The 23,702-nt window shown below is 41.5% G+C and overlaps 1 protein-coding gene across 1 annotated transcript; it reads right to left on the reverse strand.

Moving 5' to 3' along the window:
- Positions 1-815: 815 nt before the first annotated feature.
- On the reverse strand, positions 816-12,047 carry SUMO2 (small ubiquitin like modifier 2). Its single transcript, XM_046677068.1, has 4 exons — positions 11,890-12,047; positions 10,155-10,286; positions 4,392-4,463; positions 816-1,480 (listed from the first exon to the last, which is right to left on the reverse strand). The coding sequence occupies exons 1-4, from the start codon at positions 11,908-11,910 to the stop codon at positions 1,418-1,420; spliced, it is 288 nt and encodes a 95-aa protein (XP_046533024.1). The 5' UTR covers positions 11,911-12,047; the 3' UTR covers positions 816-1,417.
- Between the last annotated feature and the right edge of the window lie 11,655 nt (positions 12,048-23,702).

Below are 23,702 nucleotides of genomic sequence, written 5' to 3' on the forward strand. Positions count from 1 at the left end.
ACAAGGCTTGATAGTACATGGAGACTTAATCCAAAAAGGCTGCACTGGTAGGCAGTAGGGGTGGGGATTCAGTTTCTTGAGACCCAATACTGGAGAACTCAGTGAAGTGGCATCAGGTAAACCTAACCTCTAGTCCCAGTTTTATAACCACCTAGCTATGTGACAAATAACAACCCTCTGGACATCAGCTTCCTCATTTCTAAAATAGGAGTTAGAATTAGGTAATCTTTGCGTACCTTTCCAGGGCTAATATTCTGTCTGTTCTATTGGTTATCTTCCCCTACACGCTTGAATTTAAAAACTGTAGTGCTTGCATATTTAAGGCTGTATGAATGGCTACTATGCTGATAAACATTTTCTGTCCCTCAACATCTTCAAATAAGGAACAAAATACTCTGTTTTAGGTTAGGGAGTATTTACTCATCAGACAAAGGGAAGGCTAAAATGGTTATAGTTGACCAGCAGAGTCAGCAAAATCAGAACTTCTTCTGAGCTGCATGTACTAACTCACTCTGCCTCAGGTAGTGGTTACAGAACCACAATGTTAGGAGTAAATCCACAACATTGTGACCCAATTTTTTTGCTAGTAAAATTGCATATTTAGAACTGCCTAAGCTTTTTGAACAAAGAAGCTGAAACATCCATTGCTAGTCATTTATATAACTTTGTTATCCTGTTTTTTTATCAGTCTGTCAGAAGCGCAAAGTAGCTTTATTTCTTTCTTGAAATGTTATTTCTAGCGGGCCTATTCATGTCATATTTTTCCCCTAAGCTTCAACTTTCTATTTAATATTCCTCAAAATAAAGAAAACAGCTCATTTTAAACAAGAAGTTTATTTAAACAACAAGACGCTTGACTTGAAGGGAAAACTATCTAGGATTCATTTCTTTTAGAGTAATTTATCCCTACTTAAAGACAGATTGCCCTACATGTAACAGCTACGTACAAAAAAGTTATAAAATTGTCCTTGGTTTTACAATGATAAATGAAAAACATTAAAATTCTCCAATCGAACAAGGTATGCAAGGATTTTTATGTTGTTCTTTTTTTTTTGTTAAACAGTGAGAGCAAAATAACTTACTGGAATATAAAGATAAGAGCTGAATGAGCATGCCACTAATGGAGAAAGGGGGTATTTTCACAGAACCAGTATTTTTCCCTATCCCATCTCCATTTGATGTCAATTAAAACATACCATTGGCCATTTAGTTTAAAAAAAAAAAATGCAATATGCTTGTGCACATACACCAGTTACTTTATGTACAATAAAGGAATGGGGAAGGGGAAAATGAAAGAATAGAGAAAACTATACTGTAGTAGTCAGGACGCGCTGGAACCAAATTGCGGTTTTCTAATTGAGAATGTCTTCTTGGTCTGGAGGAAGAGAGTTCTGGAGTAAAGTAGCGGGTTCCCTTTTTAATAGACACCTCCTGTCTGCTGCTGGAACACATCAATTGTATCTTCATCCTCCATTTCCAACTGGCATAAGAGGAAAAAACATTGAAGGCTACTGATTATTCAGCTCTTAAAATTTCAACTCATCAGAATTTTAAATATCCCGAAAAACTGCACAAGTTCCACCCAGTTCCAGTGTTCATTATGTAAATGTCCCATAGCTTAACATATCATTAGACATTGGTTTAAATAATTTTTGACTTGGTCCTCTTTTTTTATGAAGATTATAGAAAACAGCTTTTTAAGTTAAAAAGCTGAATATGTCCAGGAGTTAAATTACCTCACCTTTAATTATTGAAAATAAGAGTGATGTGTGTAAAGGATCTCACTGCAATGTTATTTAGATGAGGAAGACTGGAAATAACCTAAATATCAATCAATAGAAACCCAAAGAAATATGGTACACTGGTACATGAAATATCACGTAGCTGTTATTAAAGAATAAGTAGATTTACATGTACAGAAACAGAAATATCCCTAAGATACAGTATTTGGCTAAAAAAAAATTTTTCTTAACTAGGCATCAAAACGGCTCATAGTATGATTACATTTGTATTTTTAAAAGTTTGTGTGTGTGTGTGTGTGTAAATAACATGAATATATCCTTGCCCATGCACAAAACAAGGTCACTTCTATGCAGTAAGGAAAGGGATATGCGCAGAGAGACTTGTTAAAAAAACTACTTTAAATTTTAAAACGCCACTCACACATTAAGTTTGCAAGGTTCACTACGCACACATATACATAAAACAACTATGGTGATTGTAGGAAGGTCTTGTCTTGGTACATACGGCAACACTGTAACGTAAACAAGCTTTACAGTTTATTATGCTGATAATTACCCTTAAAAATTCTTTCTAAAAACTTGATAATTTTGAAGATAAAACAGTAACCCTGGGCACCTAAAGACAAGAAAGGGAACTGGTTCTAATGTTTAAATATACAAAAGAAGGGCTAAGGCATGAAATATTAATGACCAAGTCTCAATTCCCTCTTTGTAAAATGGAATAGCATTCAGTTACGTGAATTAAATGAATACAAGAAACTACTTAACAGAATGATGAGCACATAATAACACTGCTATTAAAATTAGCTGCTAAGAAGTTCTAATTTATCACAATTCTGCTATTTAATATTGAGAGAAAAACTCTAAAATGAGTCAATTTCTTTCTAAAATAAATTCAATTCCAAATAATACAATGAGTTCAATTCCAAATTCAACTTGAAGATTTTATAATGCAGTTCTGCACAAATCCTCCTTACAGTTTAATATTTGCAGCTTGCACAGTAGACAAGCCCCAGAACTTTTTTTGGTGGTAGGTGAGGGCTTCAAAAGACAGAAAACACATTCTAGTCATCAGAGTTCAGCATAATGGGTTCTTTTTAGTCTTTAAAAACCATCAAAACATGTCTTCAACCTATTTACTGGAACGTTAAATTTTTTTTTTTTTAAGGATTGGCACCTGAGCTATCGACTGTTGCCAATCTTTTTTTTTTTTCCCCTGCTTTATCTCCCATCCCCTGCCGCCCGCCCCGTAAACAGTTGTATATCTTAGTTGCCGGTCCTTCTAGTTGTGGGATGTGGAACGCCGCCTCAACGTGGCCTGATGAGCGGTGCCATGTCCACGCCCAGGATCCGAACCCTGGGCCGCCGCAGCGGAGGCGCGAACTTAACCACTCGGCCACGGAGCTGGCCCCTGGAACGTTAAATTTTAGTGAAAACTTTAGGCGCCTTCAAAGGGTAAAAGAGCTTTTTCTCTCATTCATCAAGAGAATTCAGCTCCTCCTTGTGGCTATATGGTGTAATTGCTTCTTAGAGACTCCCCAATGGAAATTTCTTCAAAATATTCTTCCCTCAAGTACAGGTCACAGACATTTCAAATTTTTGAAGATTATCAACAAAACCACAATCTGGTTATGCTGCTTCACTCATATCATACTTATCACTTCCTAGTTTTTATGGAGTGATAAAACAAATTCAAAATACAATGGCTCCAATTTAAATTTGTTATCAAAATATTTTTTCCCAAAACTGGGAGTCTTAATAGAATTTGAGAGGGTAAAAGAAACAAAGACAAAGAGTTTCTGTCATAGAAGACAGCCTAGCTGATTCCTTAAAAAGTGACAGAACAGGGCCAGGCTGGTGGCCCACTTCAGCGGCCCAGGGTTCACCAGTTCGGATCCTGGGTGAGGACCTACGTACTGATTATCAAGCCATGCTGTGGCAGGAATCCCACATATAAAATAGGGGAAGATGGGCATGGATGTTAGATCAAGGCCAATCTTCCTCAGCAAAAAGGACTGGTAGCAGATATTAGCTCAGGGCTAATCTTTCTCCAAAAAAAGAGGTGACAGAACTGAAATGACATGTAAAGAGATAAGGGATCAGACAGTGACATCTCTTGCAGTAAGGGTTTAGAAAGCCACCTGTTATCAAGAGCCCTCCCCATCAAACTAAGCTATCAAGAGACCTGCCGTGAGAGCCATTAGTTCCCTTTAGTTAACAAGGATAGGTAAAAGGGACTTCTGCACGAGAACCTAAAATGGTTAGGATCAACAGCCAACCAATCACCTGTGGGGAACCCCAAGTATGATCAAGAACCGCAGCAACAAAAACAAAAGGAAAACAACATTCTGAAGAAACAGGAGTTTTAATTATTTTCTCCAAATAATGCTGGTAATAGGAAAAAAATGGATTAAAGTAACTAAATGACCTATTAGTGTACTAAGTGATAACCAGCTATTTAAAAACCACTGGCATTTCCTGAATCTACTCCTATTTTTTTCTTTCTCTTCTCCTTTGGTCATATATTACATAGCTTTGAACTCTTGTAAAGAACTATATCCCAATGTCAAAGTTCACAAATGAATGAACAAAGCTGTTGAGAATATTACAAAAAACATTCATTTTTCTAGTTAGCAAGAGATTTTTTACCTGTGCAGGTGTGTCTGTTTCATTGATTGGCTGCCCGTCAAATCGGAATCTGATCTGCCTCATTGACAAACCCTGGACAAGAAAGTTTATAGGCACTAAGTATGCAAAGAAACAAGTAAGAACTAAAACCATATGCATATTTAGCCATGAATATATTAAGAGAGACCTAAATAAATGATCATCAATGTTAATATTTCTATGTGGGTAAAAAGATTTGGGGTGATTTTCACTTTCTTAAACCATAGGGATTTTCTTTGGAAAAAGAAAGGTCTTTTTTAAAACAGTATATTGCTTTTGAGACCAGTTACTCTAAGCTTGAATAGATCATACCTTGAGTTAAACAGAACATTTAAATGAGTTAGAAACATACTGAAAGGGGATTTAAAGTAACAGATGCACAAGCAACATTCTTCAATGCATGTTATAGAGCTCCCCAAAGGAAAAAAATAAATCACCCTTAATAATAATGAAAACTGGAAGTCACCTAAAAAGGGGTAATGATTAAAATAAAACCTTGCCTAAAAGCTACCTTACCTTCAGCTCTATCCAAATAGTTCCTACCACATTGGAAGAGTAACCTATGCCCCAACCCAGCACAATGCTAGGCACACCAAAGGCATTCGACAAGTTCTTATCCTTGAGCAGCCAGGGCATTTCCACCAGAACACAAGGCAATGACTATCCTAAAACCATCCATAAGACCATAGTCCACACCCAAGAAATTCCTGGAACAGCCCAAAAGAAACACCTGCTTTTAAATTTCCTTCTTAGTACTTACCCAAACCTGCAATTATTTATTATCTGTCAACCTCTCACCAGAAAGTAAACTCTAGGAGGGACAGGAACCTAGACTGTCGTGGTTACACTGCACCCCGTCCACATAGTATGTACTAAGTACTGATGAAACAAAATAGACAAAAAGCAGTATCTACCTAACCATGTTTCATTTTCTTTATTTAAAAATAAACCTAAAGCTACTAAGTTGGGGAGAAGCTTTATTACAAAAAGGGAACTTTAAAATTATATTACTAGAGTTTAGTTTCAAGAAATTTTTATATGCATTTAAGGAGATAAATGAGCGTAAACATGCCCTTTCTCCAAACTGGATTCTCATGTTTTACTTATCAAGTATTACCTAGCTGACACAAGGGTGGGGAGAAGGGGAAAGCAGCAAAGCTGTTGGTAACTGCAGCCAAATGAAGACAGGACAGGAAAGTAAAGTATCTTTGGTATGTTGTGAATATGTTAACTTGAAAAATAGCGTTCTAGGAAGCATCTTACAAAAAGCCACTCCTGTGTCACGCTCAAATCACAAACTATAATTACTGTTACATAAATTCCTTGCTTCAACTGATAAAAGAAAAACTTAAACTGAATTCCTAGGAGTAAAAATATTGAAACAAAGTGCTCAATGAACACTTGTCTAACACCTTTATTCCCTTATTTAACAAGGATTCACTCAATCTGTCTTTAAACTACTGTTAAGATGAAGATGTTGCTTTCCTGTTAAACTCTAGTCTTTGACACATGCCACTTTCAGACTAGCTCGTCTTGAGGAATACAAGCACTCTCCCACCAGGCAGGTGACATTGATGACCTTAATTCATTCCTCATGACGTTCAAATTTAATTTGCAATTACACAAAGCAACCAAGAACTCAATGCCAAGCCATTAATTACTATATTTGCAAACATTCCATGGAAGACTCCTCACTTCAACAAAATACTAAGCACCTTCTATGTGCAGGGTTCCTCCTTTACTACATCCACTGATATGGTCGTATGGTCTACGGTGTGGCCATTCAAAACAAGGGGAGGTGGGAGCAGGGAGGCAGAGCCATGACAACACAAGGGAATTGTATTCCTTCACTGCCACCTGTTTTTATGATTTTATAAATAAAAGAAAGCTCTTTTATTTATAGAGCATCAAAAGTCCAAAATTCAGGAAACTTGTTTTTAAGATTCCACAAACTATGTAAATTCAATGAATTTACATTAAATGAGCATTTGGGCTCGTCTTCTGTATAAATCTCATCGCTGAGCTTTAGAGTTGTACCTTGGAAGAGTTATATGAGGTTACTTCTTTAGGTCCCCGTTTCATTTCACAAAAATGAATTGGACTAAACCTATGAATCTGTGCTCTCTGAAACCGCCTGATACTCCATGAAATAATCTGTTAGGGTACATCCACATTAGAACGGGTATGTTCTCAGTTAGCTGAAAGCTACGTGGCTGATATAAAGTGGGCACACTCAAATTCTACACATGAATGAAAAACTTATTTACAAACCAACCTCTGGAGTTATTAGTATGAATGTCCTCTATCATTTTACAAGCATTTATTGAGCATGTTCTATATGCCAGGTACTGGTCCAGGTTCTAGAGAAACTGAACCAAAATGCCCTATGCTCATGGAATTCACATTGCAGTGGATAAATACAGCCAGCGATCAATGCAAAAAACAGACAAAAGTGAAGGGATTCAGTGATGGGAACAGGGGCACTTTGAGTTATTCAAAGTCTCTGAGGTAGTAACTGAGAAGAGTGGAATAAAATGGTTGAGGGCTCAGCACTATCCAAGAGAAACATAATGTGAGCCACATACATAATTCTGAATTTTCTAGTTGCCACATTAAAAAGTTAAAAATAGGTAAAATTTGGGGCCGGCCCTGTGGCCAAGTGGTTAAGTTCGTGCACTCCGCTTCGGCGGCCCAGGGTTTCACCAGTTCAAATCCTGGGCGCAGACATGGCACCACTCGTCAGGCCACGCTGAGGCGGCATCCCACATGCCACAACCAGAAGGACCCACGACTAAAAATGCACAACTATGTACCGGGGGGCTTTGGGGAGAAAAAGGAAAAATAAAATCTTTAAAAAAAAATAGGTAAAATTTTATTAAGATGTTTTAACACATTAAAAATACTATCATTTTGGGGCTGGCCCCATGGCATAGTGCTTAAGTTCAGTGCATTCTGCTTCAGCAGCCAGGTTCAGGGGTTTGGATCCCCAGCATAGACCTATACCACTCATCAGCCTTGCTGTGGCAGTGACCCACAGAGAAAGTGGAGGAAGACTGGCACAGATACTAGGTCAGGGCTAATCTTCCTCAAGCAAAAAAAACCAAAAAACACCCCTATCATTTCAACATGTAATCAACATTCAACATGAGATATTTTATTTTTCATAGTTTTCAAAACCTGGCATATATTTTACACTTTACAGCACATCATAATTTGGACTATCCACATTTCAAGTGGTAAACAGTCACACGTGGCTTACGGTTACTGTTTTGGACCGCACAGGTTTAGGGAGAAAACACAATTTGCTGATGGATTTTATATGTTATGAAGCACCATCAAGGATGACCCCAAGGTTATGACCTCACTAGATGTAGGATGGTGGTTTACCGAGTGGGAACACCAGAGAAAAAGGTAACTAGTACAATCAACAACTCTCTTTTGCATGTTCAGTTTGAGATGTCTATTAGACATCCACTTCAAACTCCTCCAGAGATAGGATGCCAAGTGAGTTGACTAGAAAGTTAACTATGGGCATTCAGTTAATCTTCATAGGAAATCCTTCGTTAAGAATTGTCAAATGCCAAAAAAAAAAAAATAGCTATGCAAACTAATTGGATGAATACTCTAGTCTTTTGATAGCCCGTACCTATGCTTTAAAAGCAGGGAATCAGCCCAATTAGGTGATACCTCAACTCCCTCTTCCTTAGAATGAAAGAAACCATTTGAAAAGTAAACAGGAATCTTTTACACTCAAATTCTGATGTTACTCCCAATTTAAGAGGAAAATAGGGATAAATCTCTTTCCAAATTCTTCCTGGATCCTATCTTCAAATCATATCTGCCTTCCAACAGATATGCAGATTTATATTTTTTATGGATTTCCAATGCTTCTTTTCCTTCTAGTGTAAATTAAGAGCGGCCCCAACAAGCTTAGTCAAATATAATCGCAATCTTAAGCCTAATAATTGAAAAAAATTCAAGGAAAATTTTCTTTACACTGGGTAATACATTAAATTTATTTTAACAGCAGGAAAAGTCAAAAAACTTCTTTGGGGCACCTACAAGAAATATGGGAAGTCTCAAATATGACCATTTTAGGTTGGATAGAGAGTATCAATAAATATGTATAGCAAATGTTAACAGTTAAATCTAGCTGATGGCCACATTCAATGTAAAGTTCTTTCAACTCTGCTCTACATTTGCAAAGTTTTCATAAGTGTTGAAAAATACGATCATTTAAAGCTAAAATTTAGTAGTAATTAGAGAAAGGTTAAGCAAGATATGCAGAGAATTTTGTTGAAAACCATCAAGTGTAAGCATGAATTTCTACTTTGTATAAGGTTTTGCTACATAAAACTGCTACAAAATGATTACCCTTTAAAATGCCCCTGTAACCTGAAGGGGCACTAGTGTTCAAATACGGAAGGTGCCAGTGCAAAAATTCTTTAGCACAAACAATGAGTACAAACTTACTAACTGTTAAGAGGATCTCACCAAAATTCTTCAAAGAGTATACTGAAAATCTCATCTTTCTAAGGAAGTATAAGAAAGTTTATGAATGAAGACAAAAAGAAGTTTCTATCTTCAGTTTCTTTCAAATGCCCTTAGGTCTCACTGAGGAAGCCCAAGTATCAACTCAAACTCAATTTCCTAACTTCTACAGGGTTAAGCCTTACGCTATTTTGAGCCTATTTTTAGGACAGTATGAAATGTAGAGAATTGTTTTGGTCTAAAAGAATGATTTTCCCAACTTTTATATATTATATATTAAGAGCTGAACAAGAAAAATACTCCACAAGGTTATTATTGGATTAACCCATCTAGGCCCCAGCCTTTTTGTTATACTTGCAAAAGTCATCTTTAAAGTTGCCTTTGTATTGTTACAGACTCAATATCACAGAAAGCTTCTTTGTTTTAAAGCTTGCATTTACCTCCCAGCATCTGTTCACTTCTACTTCCTCTTCTTGATGTCCATTTACTATTTTCTGAGTAAAATGCAAATGTCCCCACAATATAGGAATGTTTATGCTTGGGCAGGAGGTTAAATTTCTTGACCTCTACTAATAGTGTAAGAAGAAAATACTAAAATTTTACATGCTTCAAGAAAATTGCAGTGTCCTTAAACTCATTTTATTTGCAAACTGTTTAAAATACTCAAAATAAATTGTTTCGACACAAGACAAATTTCAAATGGATTAAAAAAAGAGCCTGATGTGAAATTTTACCAGGTTCATTCCTATTTTCTTATAAAAATAAAATTATATCCCCTTGGGAACAAACCACATGCTCTGAAAATAACTGATGCATTTCTGGCGCTGGACTAGAATCATATGTATTAATCAAATCATCCTAAGGGTTTTCATGAAGAATCAACATACCAAGTGTATAATAAAACTGACAAGTATATAAATGCATATTCGTTCTACCAGATAGTCTATTGTAATATTATGCTAGGCTAGTTTCTATTCCCAAGAAAATAAAGTTTGCTTTTTTAAAATAAGCTTTTTTTCCTTTTCTTCTTGTCCCCGAAGCCCCCCAGGACATAGTGGTATATTCTAGTTGTAGGTCCTTCTAGTTCTACTATGTGGGATGCTGCCTCAGCATGGCTTGATGAGCAGTGCTGGGTCTGCCCAGGATCAGAACCCCAGGCCAGTGAAGCGGAGCACCCGAACTTAACCATTCAGCCACGGGGCCAGCCCCTTAAATAAGTTTTATTCAGTGGAAGTGCACATGTCAGTTCCTCACCTGTCGTTCACAATAGGCTTTCATTAGTTTACTAAGTGGTGTATGCCTCTTAATCTTAAACTGCACCACAGAACCATCCTGCCCCGCCACCTTCAAATTAATATGATCGTTGTTCTCAGTCTTGACTCCTTCCTGTTGAAAGAAAAATAAAAGTATAATTTGAAAAACGTGAAAACCAAACTCCTTTTAAAGCAGTAGCAGCCTAAGTCGCTTCAGAAATCAACAGGTTTCTCATTCTGTATGATAAATGAGCATACAGCTGTTTTCAGGCGCTGAAATCAATCTGAAAGAGAATTCCTGGAGCAACAATATTAAATAACTGTCACAAAAACAGAAAAGCAGCTCACATGCAATACTATCCGTGGCAACAACAATTGATTTTTAAAGAAGAGTCCCACTTAATTCACTGCAATGCTCTCTTGACTCTGAATTTTCTAAACTGGCATATTTTATATCACTCTCAAAATATATCTTTCCTCTAAAAAGATTAAAAATAAGTGTCTTTTCCCTTTCAAAGTGCTCTAAGTACACACTGCAAGGAAAAAAAACCTAGAGCTTGCAATTCAATACTCATTACAATTCTCTTAAAAAGTTACCAAACTCAGTTTAATAACTTAAATCCCTAACTACATTAAAAAAATCTAATCGAGGAATATCCTTTGATTCTCTCTGAAGCAGCGGTAATAACTGAAACCACTATTAACGTTCGCCTCTACCACGAGCAGCTTCATTTTTGTTTATTTTTAGTTAAGAACTGCTATTCTCCCCTCCCCTTTGTTGTCATGGGTCAAATGCAGTTTTATTCCAAATCTTCCTTGTAGATTTCGACCCAATCTGAAGTTCGCCAGAATGAAGCGTGCAAGGAATTCTGCAGCCCCTAAATCACTTCCGAAGAGAAGGGAGGGGGTGTCACAAAACAAACGTAAAGTCAGTCCCGCGTGCCAGGAAGAAGTGTGTGCCCTCGTCCTCCCGGGAACAGCCTCCCGGTGCCTCCAAACCCGCCTTGAAAAGTTAAGCCCCACAAAGTCTCTGCTCGTACACATGCCTCCAACTTCTCGAAACCGCATGGTCCCCGCAGCTTGGAGGTTCCTTGGCACCCAGGGAGAAGCCCCTGCCCCTCCCCCCTGGGGACCCTGAGGCCACCAAAATGGGGAGTACTCCCCGGGAACCCCCCAGACCCCGGCCTCAAGACGGCCCGTCAGGCATCCGGCTTCCAGCCCATCCGCAGCCCATTGATTCGCCTGAGCCCTCAGCAGGCCAGGGCGGCCGGGACAGGGGTCCCCAGACGCCAGAGACCCCCACCCCCGAGGGGGAAGCCCCGCGCGGAGGAACTCCCCGCCGCCGCGGAGGCGGCAACACCCACCATGGGGTCCGCGGAGGGTGGGGACACCGCGCGCCCTAACGCCCCTCCTCACGCGCGCCCGGCCGGCCAGGCCCGAGGAGTCCCGCTCGCGGCCGGTGGGCCCGCGGGCGTCCGCGATCCGCCCGCCCAACTCGCGCCCGGCGCGCACTCTGAGGCGGCCGGGGGCGGGGGAGGGCGGCGGGGCCTCCTCCGGCGCGGGAGGGAGGAAGAGGGGAGGGAGGAAAATGGCGCGGAGCGCCGGGCCTGAGCCGCGGCCGGCCCCGCGGGGGGCCCGGGAAGGCGCGGGGAGCCCGCGGCGGGCTCGGGCCGGACCCCAGCCCGCGCCGTGACCCCGGCCGCGCGGCGAGGCGAGGAGGCCGGCGCCGAGCTCACCTTGGGCTTTTCGTCGGCCATGGCGAACGCCGGAGTCTCCTCAGCTGCCGCTTCACAAAAGAGGTACCAGGTCCGCACCGAACGAGCACACAAGCAGCACCAGGAGCGGCAGAAGAAGGAGGCGGCAGCGGTGGAGGAGGGAGAGGGCGCGCGCACGTCGTGCGCTCCCTCCCCCCACCCTGCGTGCGCGAGCACGAGCCTCCGGGGCTCCTCATTGGCTGCCGCCTCGCGGGAGCGCGCAACGCTTACATAACCACCCCCAGCCCCCGCCCCGTGCCGCCTTGGCCTGGGCCCGGCGCCCGCCAGGCCGGCGGGAAGAACCGCGGACACGCGCACCCGGCCCGCGCGGGGGCGCGCCTGGCTCTGGGCGGGGCTGTATTGTCCTCCTTCTGTGGTGGAGCTTAATCAAAATGGCTTCCAGCTGGTCCTCGGTGGGGAAGAGGAGACTTGAGGCCTAGACGTGAGACACAGGCGAGGGAAGGCAGACTGACTAGACGAGGAACAGGGAGCCTAAATCAAAGCCCCAGCATAAGGTTTTGGAGAAAACCCTCTTGTTCGGTGGCCCAAATGCAGTTTTCCCCAAGGTTAGAGGAACATCACACTTCCTCTCAGTCAGCCTCTCATCTTTTGGATTTTATAGCTTCAACTTCAACCTGCTTCCCACCAGGCTGTTGCCTCAGTGCAGTGACTACTTCAGTCCTGCTGGTAACCCTGTACTTTGACTAGCCGAGGAAAAATGTTCATCCTTACTCATGGCTTGGCTCCCAACCTCCGAGAGAAAAGAGAATCCATCAGAACTACCCAATATCGGGCTTCCAAACCAATCAATCATTTCCTCTTTCCATCCAATTAAAAAACAGAAGTAGGTCCCTCCTGTCTTAAGAACAATCTGTGCAGTGGATTCCAACCGCTCCTCTCGGGAGGTGTTATTGATCATTTCCTTTGTCCCTGTATTTTCTTCCACTCCTCTGTTGCACAGAAATAGACTCTTTCTCAAGACTCTCTTTCAATTCTATTTCCTTCTTAAGTTATCACCATATCTTTCTCCATTCTTGGCCAAACATCTTGAAAAAATGTCCATGCCAGCTGTCTCCACTCCCTCACCTCCCACTCACTCCTTAATCCTCTGCAATCTGGTGCTGTCCCTGTAGCTCCACTAAACTGCTCTCTACAAGGTCACCACAGACTTATTTGCTGAATCCAGGATGCCTCTCAATTCATCACTCTTCTTGAACTCCCTCCCTGTGACTTTGGGTTGTGACTCTGGCCTGTCCTTAATCCCTTTGCAATTTGTTTCTTCCTCAGCCCTTCCCTTAAAGGTTCCTTGGGTTTTGTTCTAAGACCTTTTTCTCTTATTCTATTCCCTCTCCTGGGATAATTTCACCCACTTCCATGATCATCTATTTGCTAATGATTCTCAAATCTATATTTTTAGTCCAGATCTTTCTCTGAGCTTCCTGCCTTTAAATCCAACTGACTTCTGAACGTGTCCACTTGGATGTCCCAGAGACACTGCAAACTACAAATCTCAACTAAAATTCCTCAGTTTACCTTCCCTAACCTGCCCCTCTCCATCAAGTTCCCAGTTCACTGAAGGGCACACCATTACAACATTGCTCCAAGTCAAAAAGCCAGGGGGCATCCTGGATTCCTTCCTCTCCTTCACACATTCCCCATACAATCAATCTTCAAGTCTTGTCTACCCCACCTTCTAAATACCTACCCAAATCTGTCTACTTCTCTTCAGCCCCTGTCCAGTCTCTGGACTTGGCTGCCTTTGCTGGGCTTCCAGCTGGTCCTCCCTGGGGAAGAGGAGGCTTAAAGCCTTAGATGTAAGACAGACCAAGGGAGGCAGATTGATCTGGGCAGGTAGGGGAATCCTAAATTCAAGTCAGCTCTCCCCAGGGCTACTGCAATAGCCTCCTAACTGATCTTTTTCTTGTAAGGTATGTCCCACTTGTGCCTGAATATTTAAGTGAACCAGTAACGTCTAGGGTGCTGATTTAAGTGCATAATCTTGGGCAGTGTGGCTCTGAGATCCCCCTTTATTAACAAGCTTCCCTGGTGATTCTTAAGCACACTAAAGTCTGAGAACCACAAACCATTCTAAAATAAAAACAAAATAAGTTTCCCCCGCTCCTTGGTTCAGTGGCAACCTTGTGCCCTATGGGATAAACTCCAAAATTCTTGTAAGACCTACAAAGCCCTTTGAGAACTAATCCAAGCTGACCATTCTAGCTCTTTCTCAACGTTTCTCCCGGAAGCCTCTGCTATAGTCATATTCAAGTACTTGGGGGTCCCGAATGTACCTGTTCTCTCAACTCTAAGCTTTTGCCCTTTGTAGGTACTCAAAGATTCACTGAATGAATGAGTAACTGAAACTATCACTATGTGTAAGTCCTGTGCTAGGCATTGGGCAAAGAAGGGTAGAGAAAGTCCCTGACTCAACTTATAATTCAGTGGGGGTGGAGGTAGGGGGTTAAGTAGGAAACACACAAGAAGTGAAAGGGGAAGAGACCAACTGCCGTGTGTCAGGCACCAAGCGGGGCTTTACTAATATTAGCTCATTTTCTCCTTACATCAACCCTTCAAAGTGGGTGTAGTATTTATTTGCAACTGAGGCTCAAAGGAGTTAAGTAACTTGCCCAATATCACATAGCTGGCAAGTAGTGTTGATTGAGCTCCTGCTGCATGCTAGGGGATGAACATGCTGAGTGCTGTCCAGGTACTGTAAAAAAAGAAGAGTATCCTTACTCTCCTGAACCCAGGGCTTCTGTTGCCATCACACACCTTCCCAGCCTTGTAGGACTGCGGAGCCATCAGAGGACTATCAAATATGTCGTGTTAGACTTACCCTCATTGATATGTGAGGGGCTTCCAATAATCAAATGGTTGTTTAGTCGTTAGCTCCTGGGTGACAGGTGTGTCCTACAATATCCCCTCTCTCCAAAATTATGCTAAATTACAGAGTCACCTTCAGGCAAAGGAGGAGTTCGTATAAGAAGTAGTCAAACATGTTCAAATGTGTGAGCAATATATATTCCAATGGCAAACTGGAATTCTGCGAGCTGAGCCTAGGGAATCATATACTGAGAGTCTCTTTCCACTTTCCAGGAAAAAACTGTGAAAAGACAGAAATTTCCCCGGGCCGGCCCCGTGGCCAAGTCAAGTTCACGTGCTCTCTGCTTCCATGGCCCAGGGTTTCACCAGTTCAGATCCTGGACATGGACCTAGCACCGCTCATCAAGCAATGCTGAGGTGGCATCTCAAATAGCAGAACTAGAAGGACCTACAACTAGAATATACAACTATGTGCTGGGGGGCTTTGGGAAGAAGTATAAAAAACAAATCGGCAACAGATGTTAGCTCAGGGCCAATTTACCAAAAAAAAAAAAGATAGGAATTTCCCAGCATTAAGTTTCTCCCTCCATCATTTTTATAGGGGTGGGAAAGGCGGTGGCTGTGCACTGTTAGTGTTTTGGGAAAAAAAGTACAAAGAGTAGTAAATACAGAAAAGAAGAACAGATGTTAATTGAGTGCTTATTATGTGGGGATTCTGTGCTAAGCCCTTAATCTTCATAAAGCCTCTATTATTATCATCCCCATTTTACAGTTGAAGAAAGTAAGACATAGAGAGGTTGGGCAACTTGGTTACCCAGCTTGAAGTGGCAGAGTCAGTATCATATTGAACTCAGACTTTCTGACTCAGATCCCAGTGCTTAACTACTGTAGGACTGCACACAGGTTCCGATGGAAGGCTGCAGAGAGAAAACACATGGAAAAATAAATGCTAGAATAATGCCAGGAGAACCAGTCAAGTTGTTTTGACCTAAATTTTTGTTTGGTTGTCTCTCTCAGCAGAATGAAAGTTCCATGAAAGCAGAGACCTGTCTGTCTTGTTTACAGTTTTATTCCAAGCACCTAGCTCAGTTCCTGGATCCTAGCAGGCAGGTGAAGGAATGAATTAGGGAAGTGTGCAGTGAGCAGTTTTCACCATTAGGAGTTAACTAGGAACTTGGTAGGAAAGGCCTAATTCCTCTAGAAATCTAATTAAATATCAATAATTGGTGTTAGAAGTAAAGGATGAGGGGCCGGCCCTGTGGCTGAGTAGTTAAGTTCGCGGCGCGCACTCCGCTTCCGCGGCCCAGGGTTTCACTGTTTCGGATCCTGGGTGTGGACATGGCACCGCTCATCAAGCCATGCTGAGGCAGCATCCCACATGCCACAACTAGAAGGACCCACAACTAAAATATACAACTATGTACCAGGGGCTTTGGGGATAAAAAGGAAAAATAAAATCTTAAAAAAAAAAAAAAGTAGAGGGTAAGAATAGGGTGAACCGGGCTGGCCCGGTGGCACAGCGGTTAAGTTCGCATCTTCTGCTTTGGCGGCCCGGGGTTTGCTGGTTCAGATCCTGGGTGCAGACACGGCACCGTTCATCAAGCCACGCTGTGGCAGGCGTCCCACATATAAAGTAGAGGAAGATGGGCATGGATGTTAGCTCAGGGCCGATCTTCCTCAAAAAAAAAAAAAAGAATAGGGTGAACCACCCAGCGTCAGGTGCCAAAGAAAAAAACACCATTCCTAAAAGGGGCAAGAAAACAAGAATCTAAGAAACTCTGTTTTGAGCTTTAAATCCTTGCCAAAAACCCTGAGAAACACTTAACTGAATTTATAACACAGACAACTAAAATTTGTGTACTTTATACCATCAAACTTTTTCACGTTCTATCTAACAAAGGTTAGTAGAGTACTTGAGCTATCTATGTGAATACTGCAGGAAATCTGGAGGCAGAATGGTGATGTTGTAGAAACCTTCCAGCTCTCTATCCTTGGGTCATGGCAAAGAAGATGGGACCCAAGATGGGACCCAGCAATCAAAGCCAAGAACCCAGATATTGTACTTTAAATGTGTCAGCTGTGGCACAAAATGTAGGAAAATGTTGTCCCATTTCACAATACCATACATTCACTGAGTATTAATAACATATTGCACAAACAGTACTTAGAGAATGGTCTGTAAGCTTTCTGAGGGCAGGTATCATCACTTTTCATCTTCATAGTTGCAGCAAACAAAGTTCTGAGAGCCAGTGATCAATAAACGTTCACTGACTTATTGATGCAACAGTAACACAGTACTTGTCATGAAAATACCCAAAATGCCTAACTTAGGATCCTGAATGCCTGTCAGTTATGCAGCCTCTACATTGGTATGACAATTTCAAGTTCTTCTAACACCATTAATGCTCCAGTCCTTCTTCTCTGTCCATTGCTGGATTCAAGCAGGGCCCAGTGACTCAAGGCTGTTTGTTTCCTAAAATGAACAGAAACAAATTGAACAAAGCTTCTGTTTGTGATTGCTTACTCTCACCCTGAGGTAGAGAAGACAGAGTTGGAAGGATGGTTCTCAAAGGGTGGTCCCTGGGGCAACAACATCACCTTCTCTTGGGAATTTATTAGAAATACAAAGCCTGGGGCCCCACCTGAGACCTCCTGAATTAGAAGCTTTGGGGATAGAGCCCGGGAATCAGTGGTTTCACAAGCCCTCTACATAATTCTGAAGTTCACTAAAGTTTGAGAACCTCAGAGCTAGAGCAGCTTTCACTCCTCCAATAATAAATTGGTCACATTTATAATTTTGTTTCTCAGCTTAAAGTCTTACGTGGCCAGATATACATTACTATGGCTATAAAACAGGTTTTCAGGGGCCGGCCTGGTGGCGCAGTGGTTAAGCATGCATGTTCTGCTTCGGCGGCCCTCGGTTCGCTGGTTTGGATCCTGGGTGCGGACACGGCACTGCTTGGCAAGCCATGCTGTGGTAGGCATCCCACATATAAAGTAGTGGAAGGTGGGCACGGATGTTGGCTCAGGGCCAGCCTTCCTCAGCAAGGGGAGGAGAATTGGTGGCAGATGTTAGCTCAGGCCTAATCTTCCTCAAAAAAAAAAAAAACCCCACAGGTTTTCCCAAATATGGCCTTATTCATGTATGTGTACTTATGTTTGTATCTCTATATATGATTAAAACATTTATCAGCAAAATATATATATATATTTTTTTTTTGGGGGGGGGGAAGATTAGCCCTGAGCTAACATCTGCTGCCAATCCTCCTCTTTTTGCTGAGGAAGATTGGCCCTGAGCTAACATCCATGCCCATCTTCCTCTATTTTATTTGTGGGACGCCTGCCACAGCATGGCTTGACAAGTGGTGTGTAGGTCCACACCCAGGATCCAAACTGGCGAACCCCGGGCCACTGAATCGGAACGTGGAAACTTAACCACTGCGCCACTGGGCCAGCCCCAATCAGTAAAATATCATTATTTTTTTTTAAGATTGGCACCTGAGCTAAGAACTGTTGCCAGTATTCTCTTTTTTCCTGCTTTTTTCCTCCCCAAATCTCCCCAGTATGTAGTTGCATATTTTAGTTGTGGGTCCTTCTAGTTGTGGCATGTGGGATGCCACCTCAGCATGGCCTGACAAGTGGTACCATGTCCGCGCCCAGGATCTGAACCAGCGAAACCCTGGGCCATTGAAGCGGAGCACATGAACTTAATCACTTGGCCACAGGGCCGGCCGCAGTAAAATATTTTTTAAATAATTTTTTTTTCCTTTTTCTCCCCAAAGCCCCCCAGTACATAATTGTATATTCTAGTTGTAGGTCCTTCTAGCTCTGCTATGAGGGACGCTGCCTCAGCATGGCTTGATGAGTGGTGCTAGGTCCTTGCCTGGGATCCAAACTGGTGAAACCCTGGGCCACTGAAGTGGAGTGCACGAACTTAACCACTCAGCCACAGGGCGGGCCCCTAAAATAAAAATTTTTAATTCACTCACATTCCCACAACACTTATCTCTCAGTTTTAATTTCCAATTTTTGTCCACATATAAATTTCTTTACTTAATTGTAAAAATACACAATTTTGGTTTTCTCTTAAATTTATTTTATCTATTTATTTATTTATTTTTTATTAATGTTATGATAGATTACAACCTTGTGAGATTTCAGTTGTACATTATTGTTAGTCATGTTGTGGGTACACCTCTTTCCCCTTTGTGCCCTCCCCCCACCCCCCCTTTACCCTGGTAACCACCGATCAGATCTCCTTGTCAATATGTTAACTTCCACCTATGAGTGGAGTCATATAGAGTTCGTCTTTCTCTGACTGGCTTATTTCGCTTAACATAATACCCTCGAGGTCCATCCACGTTGCTGCGAATGGGCCAATTTTGTCTTTTTTTATGGCTGAGTAGTATTCCATTGTGTATATATACCATATCTTCTTTATCCAATCATCAGTTTCTGGGCATGTAGGTTGGTTCCACGTCTTGGCTATTGTAAATAATGCTGCGATGAACATAGGGGTGCAAGGGACTCTTGGGATTTCTGATTTCAGGTTCTTAGGATAGATACCCAGTAATGGGATGGCTGGGTCATAGGGTATTTCTATTTTTAACTTTTTGAGAAATCTCCATACTGTTTTCCATAGTGGCTGTACCAGTTTGCATTCCCACCAACAGTGTATGAGGGTTCCTTTTTCTCCACAACCTCTCCAACATTTGTTGCTCTTGGTTTTGGATGTTTTTGCCAATCTAACGGGGGTAAGGTGATATCTTAGTGTAGTTTTGATTTGCATTTCCCTGATGATTAGCGATGATGAACATCTTTTCATGTGTCTATTGGCCATATTTATATCTTCTTTTGAGAAATGTCTGTTCATGTCCTCTGCCCATTTTTTGATCGGGTTGTTTGTTTTTTTGTTGTTAAGCCATGTGAGTACTTTGTATATTATGGAGATTAACCCTTTGCTGGATAAGTGGCTTGTAAATATTTTTTCCCAATTAGTGAGCTGTTTTTTTGTTTCAATCCTGTTTTCCCTTGCCTTAAAGAAACTCTTTAGTCTGATGAAGTTCCATTTGTTTATTCTTTCTATTGTTTCCCTCAACTGAGGAGTTATAGTGTCCAAAAAGATTCCTTTGAAACTGATGTCAAAGAGTGTACTGCCTATATTCTCTTCTAGAAGACTTATTGTTTCAGGCCTAATCTTTAGGTCTTTGATCCATTTTGAGTTTATTTTGGTGTGTGGTGAAAAAGACTGGTCAATTTTCAATCTTTTGCATGTGGCTGTCCAGTTTTCCCAGCACCATTTGTTGAAGAGACTTTCTTTTCCCCATTGTAGGCCCTCTGCTCCTTTGTCGAAGATTAGCTGTCCTATTTTATTTATTTATTTTTAAAGATTTTATTTTTCCTTTTTCTACCCAAAGCCCCCTGCTACATAGTTGTGTATTTTTTTAGTTGTGGGTCCTTCTAGTTGTGGCATGTGGGGTGCCGTCTCAGCATGGCTTGATGCGCAGTGCCATATCCGCACCCAGGATCTGAACCGGAGAAACACTGGGCTGACGAAGCAGAGCACAAGAACTTAACCATTCAGCCACGGGGCCGGCCCCCTACTCTTAAATGTAAAATTATGTAGTAAACATGCTAAAAGATCATTTTTTTCTGATTATTAGGGTAATAATGCTCATTCCTGCCAGTCTTTTTTCCTACATATCGATAGACACTTTTTACTTTTTACAAAATTGAGAAAATTTTTAGCAAAGCTTTACTGAACCTTAGGGGCCGGCCTCGTGGCTCAGTGGTTAAGTTCGCACGCTCTGCTTCAGCGGCCCAGGGTTTCACTGGTTCGAGTCCTCGGCATGGACATGGCACCGCTCATCAAACCACGCTGAGGCAGTGTCCCACATGCCACAACTAGAAGGACCCACAATGAAGGATATACAATTATGTACCAGGGGGCTTTGGGGAGAAAAAGGAAAAAAATCTAAAAAAAAAAAAAAGAGAGGTGATTTTGCCCCCTAGGGGACACTGGGAATATCTAGAGATATTTTTGTTTGTCACAACTGTTGAGGGGTATTATTGACATCTAGTGGATAGAGGCTAGGAATTCTGCTAAACATACTGTAATGCACAAGACAGCTTTCATAACATAGAATTATTTGGCCCCAAATGTCAACAGCGTGGAGGTAGAGAAAATTTGTTGTTATATATAGCACATACCTAAATTCATGTATCTCTTACGTTTTGAAATTATTTGAAATAAATTTTCAAGAGAGGATTTACTGGGTCAAAGTGCATAAATATTTGTATGGCTCTTGATAATAGATTTCTACCTTGCTTTCTAAAATAAATATGTCTCTTGAAAATGATTATGTATTTATTTCTCTGCAGGGTAGGGAACATTAGTTTTACTAGGATGCATTAAACGCAACCACTTAGCACTTTACATAGACATCTCTAGCACAGTTCCTCTGGCTTGATCTGAGATTTTAAGTTTGACTTTGGAGTGACTTAAAGTGATTTCTGGTTTGACTCTTGTGGAATAGGTATGTTTTGTTTTAGATTTTTATTTGATTCCAGAAATATTTTACTCTTTTTGTCTTCTTAGTGTTCTGATATACCTCAAGTGAAGTGTCGCCTGCATAACTGAAGACTGTCCAGAGTAGATAAGGAATTCCAAAGTTAAACTAACCAATCTAGGGAGAGGAAGGGGAAGAGAGAGGGAGAGGAGGAGCCTGTGGAGGACAAGGAAGAGAAAAAGATTTGCATGATGATTATTTAATCTGTCTTGCCAAATGTATTCCTTTAGGATTATGTGTAAAAAAAAAAAAAAGGATACATAAACTACTTCATTGAAACACCATTCTTGGAAGTCTGTTTGAGAAGGACTAGCAGGAAGAAAAAGGTCTATATAGAGGATAATAATAGCTCTATTAGCTGTAGTTTTTTTTTCTACTAATAAATACCTTTGACTGTATAAAGTTGCTGGTATATCATGGTCTTAGACCAAAGCATATTTCCAATAATTTCCCCCCCAATATTATCTAGCTCTAGGTTAGACAATTTCAATACTTCTATTATCTTCAAATGACAACGTCAGTCTTAAAATACCAAGAAACCATAGTACCAAAGTTTTCCAAGCTCTTTTGTTGTTCAAATTATTTTTTCTCAGGTCTCCTTTTGAGAAGAATGGTTTTTCTTTTTGGTCTTTCATCCTGTTATTTTTTTCCTTTCCTTTGACTCATCCTGTTCACCAGAATAATTTTCTCTGAAGGAAATCAAGCATGATTTCTATCAATGTCTATTAAGCCTGGCCCTAACTTCTGCAGCTCAAAGAATTTTGAACAGTCAGAGACGATATAATTACCAATTTTTTAAAATCGATTTATCTACTACTGAATGTTTATTTTACTTTTGGAAAATATTAGCCCTCTTTTTACCCCCTAGAAAATGGACGTGAATGCATAATTTCTCATACTTCATAGCCACTCCATTGGGATCAGAAACAGTGAAACATTTGGAAAATGCAGCAAGACATAGATGGTGGAATAGTGTGGAGTTTTGTGCAAAACCACATTAAACTTCATCCTATGGATGGTGTCTTCAGAGATAAGGATTTGGACAAAATTGTGATAGCCACAAGATTTTTCTTCCTTTATCTGAAAAGAGGTACCTCAATTTGTACCTCAAAAGAACAAACATTGAGGTGATAGGATTTTCCTAACCACTCTTTTTTTTTTTTTAAAGATTGGCACCTGAGCTAACAACTGCTGCCAATCTTCTTTTTTTTTTTTTCTGCTTTTTTTCTCCCCAAATCCTCCCAGTACATAGTTGTATATTTTAGTTGTGGATTCTAAGTCATCTTATTTCCACCAATCCAAATAGGTCGTTCAGAATAATCTCAGGGAAAGAAGCATTTCCCAGTTAACACACTGAAAATTTGTCGTTTTCAGGTCAAATTTCTTTCCTAAATAAAAGAAGTTGCTACATTTTCAGGCACTGTTTCCTAAGACTTATTTTTTATTTTAAGATTTTATTTTTCCTTTTTCTCCCAGAAGCCCCCGGTTCATAGTTCTTCTTTTTTTTTTTTTTTAAATTTGTGGGTGCCTCTAGTTGTGGCATGTGGGACACCGCCTCAGCATGGCCTGACAAGCGGCGCCATGTCCGCGCCCGGGATTCGAACCAGCAAAACCGAGGGCAGCCAAAGCAGAGAGTGCCAACTTAACCACTCGGCCACGGAGCCAGCACCTCCTAAGACTTATTTTTAAATTTCGAATTATCTTCAGTTCATTCAAAAAGTTGCTTATTTAGGAATTTAGAACCAGTACTGTTCTCTTCCTTGTATGTGCATGTATTTGTAAAGAAGGCGTTTAAAAAATAAATAACTCCTTTAAGTTACTGGAGCATTTTTGAGTTTTCCATAACACGATCTGGGATTCCCCGATTTGAGCGTTTTTTTCTGCTTTGCTGTGGTGAGATAACAAACCAATATTTGTGTTTAATTAAGCAAACCCAGCTGTCTCGATTTCACAGTTGTTTGAGCCGCATCAATTTTGTCCGCGTGCCTCTAGAGCGCCTTGGGGTGGGTGTGGCAGCGACTGCCTTCGAACAAAAGCCCGATGGAGAGACAGGGCTCGGGAAGGGACTCCCTTGCCCTGGACACCGCTCACAGAAGCGGCCGCGACGACTATAAACAGCAGACCAAGAAAGCGCAAAGCAAGCCAAAGTCGACAAAGATTTAGGGACCGCTCACGCCCGGGCCAACCTCTCGCCACAGACGAGCCACCCCAGTCCGCGCACGCGCAGCCGCTCCCGACGTCCCCGGGGGCGGGGGGGGGGGGGGTCCTTCTCCTGGTCCCATGCGGGGCTGTTCGCGGCAGCGCCTGATCTGGCAGAAGGGTTACTGTGAAGACAGGCTGCCCCTGGCTCAGTTTTCACTGACGCGTTGTCGAGGCCAGGATGGAGGCACGCGTGTAGAGTGC

The sequence above is a fragment of the Equus quagga genome, chromosome 11 (genome assembly GCF_021613505.1).
Source record: "Equus quagga isolate Etosha38 chromosome 11, UCLA_HA_Equagga_1.0, whole genome shotgun sequence".
In the NCBI taxonomy this organism is placed as follows: domain Eukaryota; kingdom Metazoa; phylum Chordata; class Mammalia; order Perissodactyla; family Equidae; genus Equus; species Equus quagga.

Excerpts from the sequence above, each read along its gene's own strand:
- SUMO2 (XM_046677068.1), bottom strand. The coding sequence starts at position 11,910 with ATGGCCGACGAAAAGCCCAAG. Across the intron at positions 10,287-11,889 it reads TGGCCGACGAAAAGCCCAAG|GAAGGAGTCAAGACTGAGAA; the intron begins GTGAGCTCGGCG and ends TTCTTTCAACAG. Across the intron at positions 4,464-10,154 it reads AAGCCTATTGTGAACGACAG|GGTTTGTCAATGAGGCAGAT; the intron begins GTGAGGAACTGA and ends TTTCTTGTCCAG.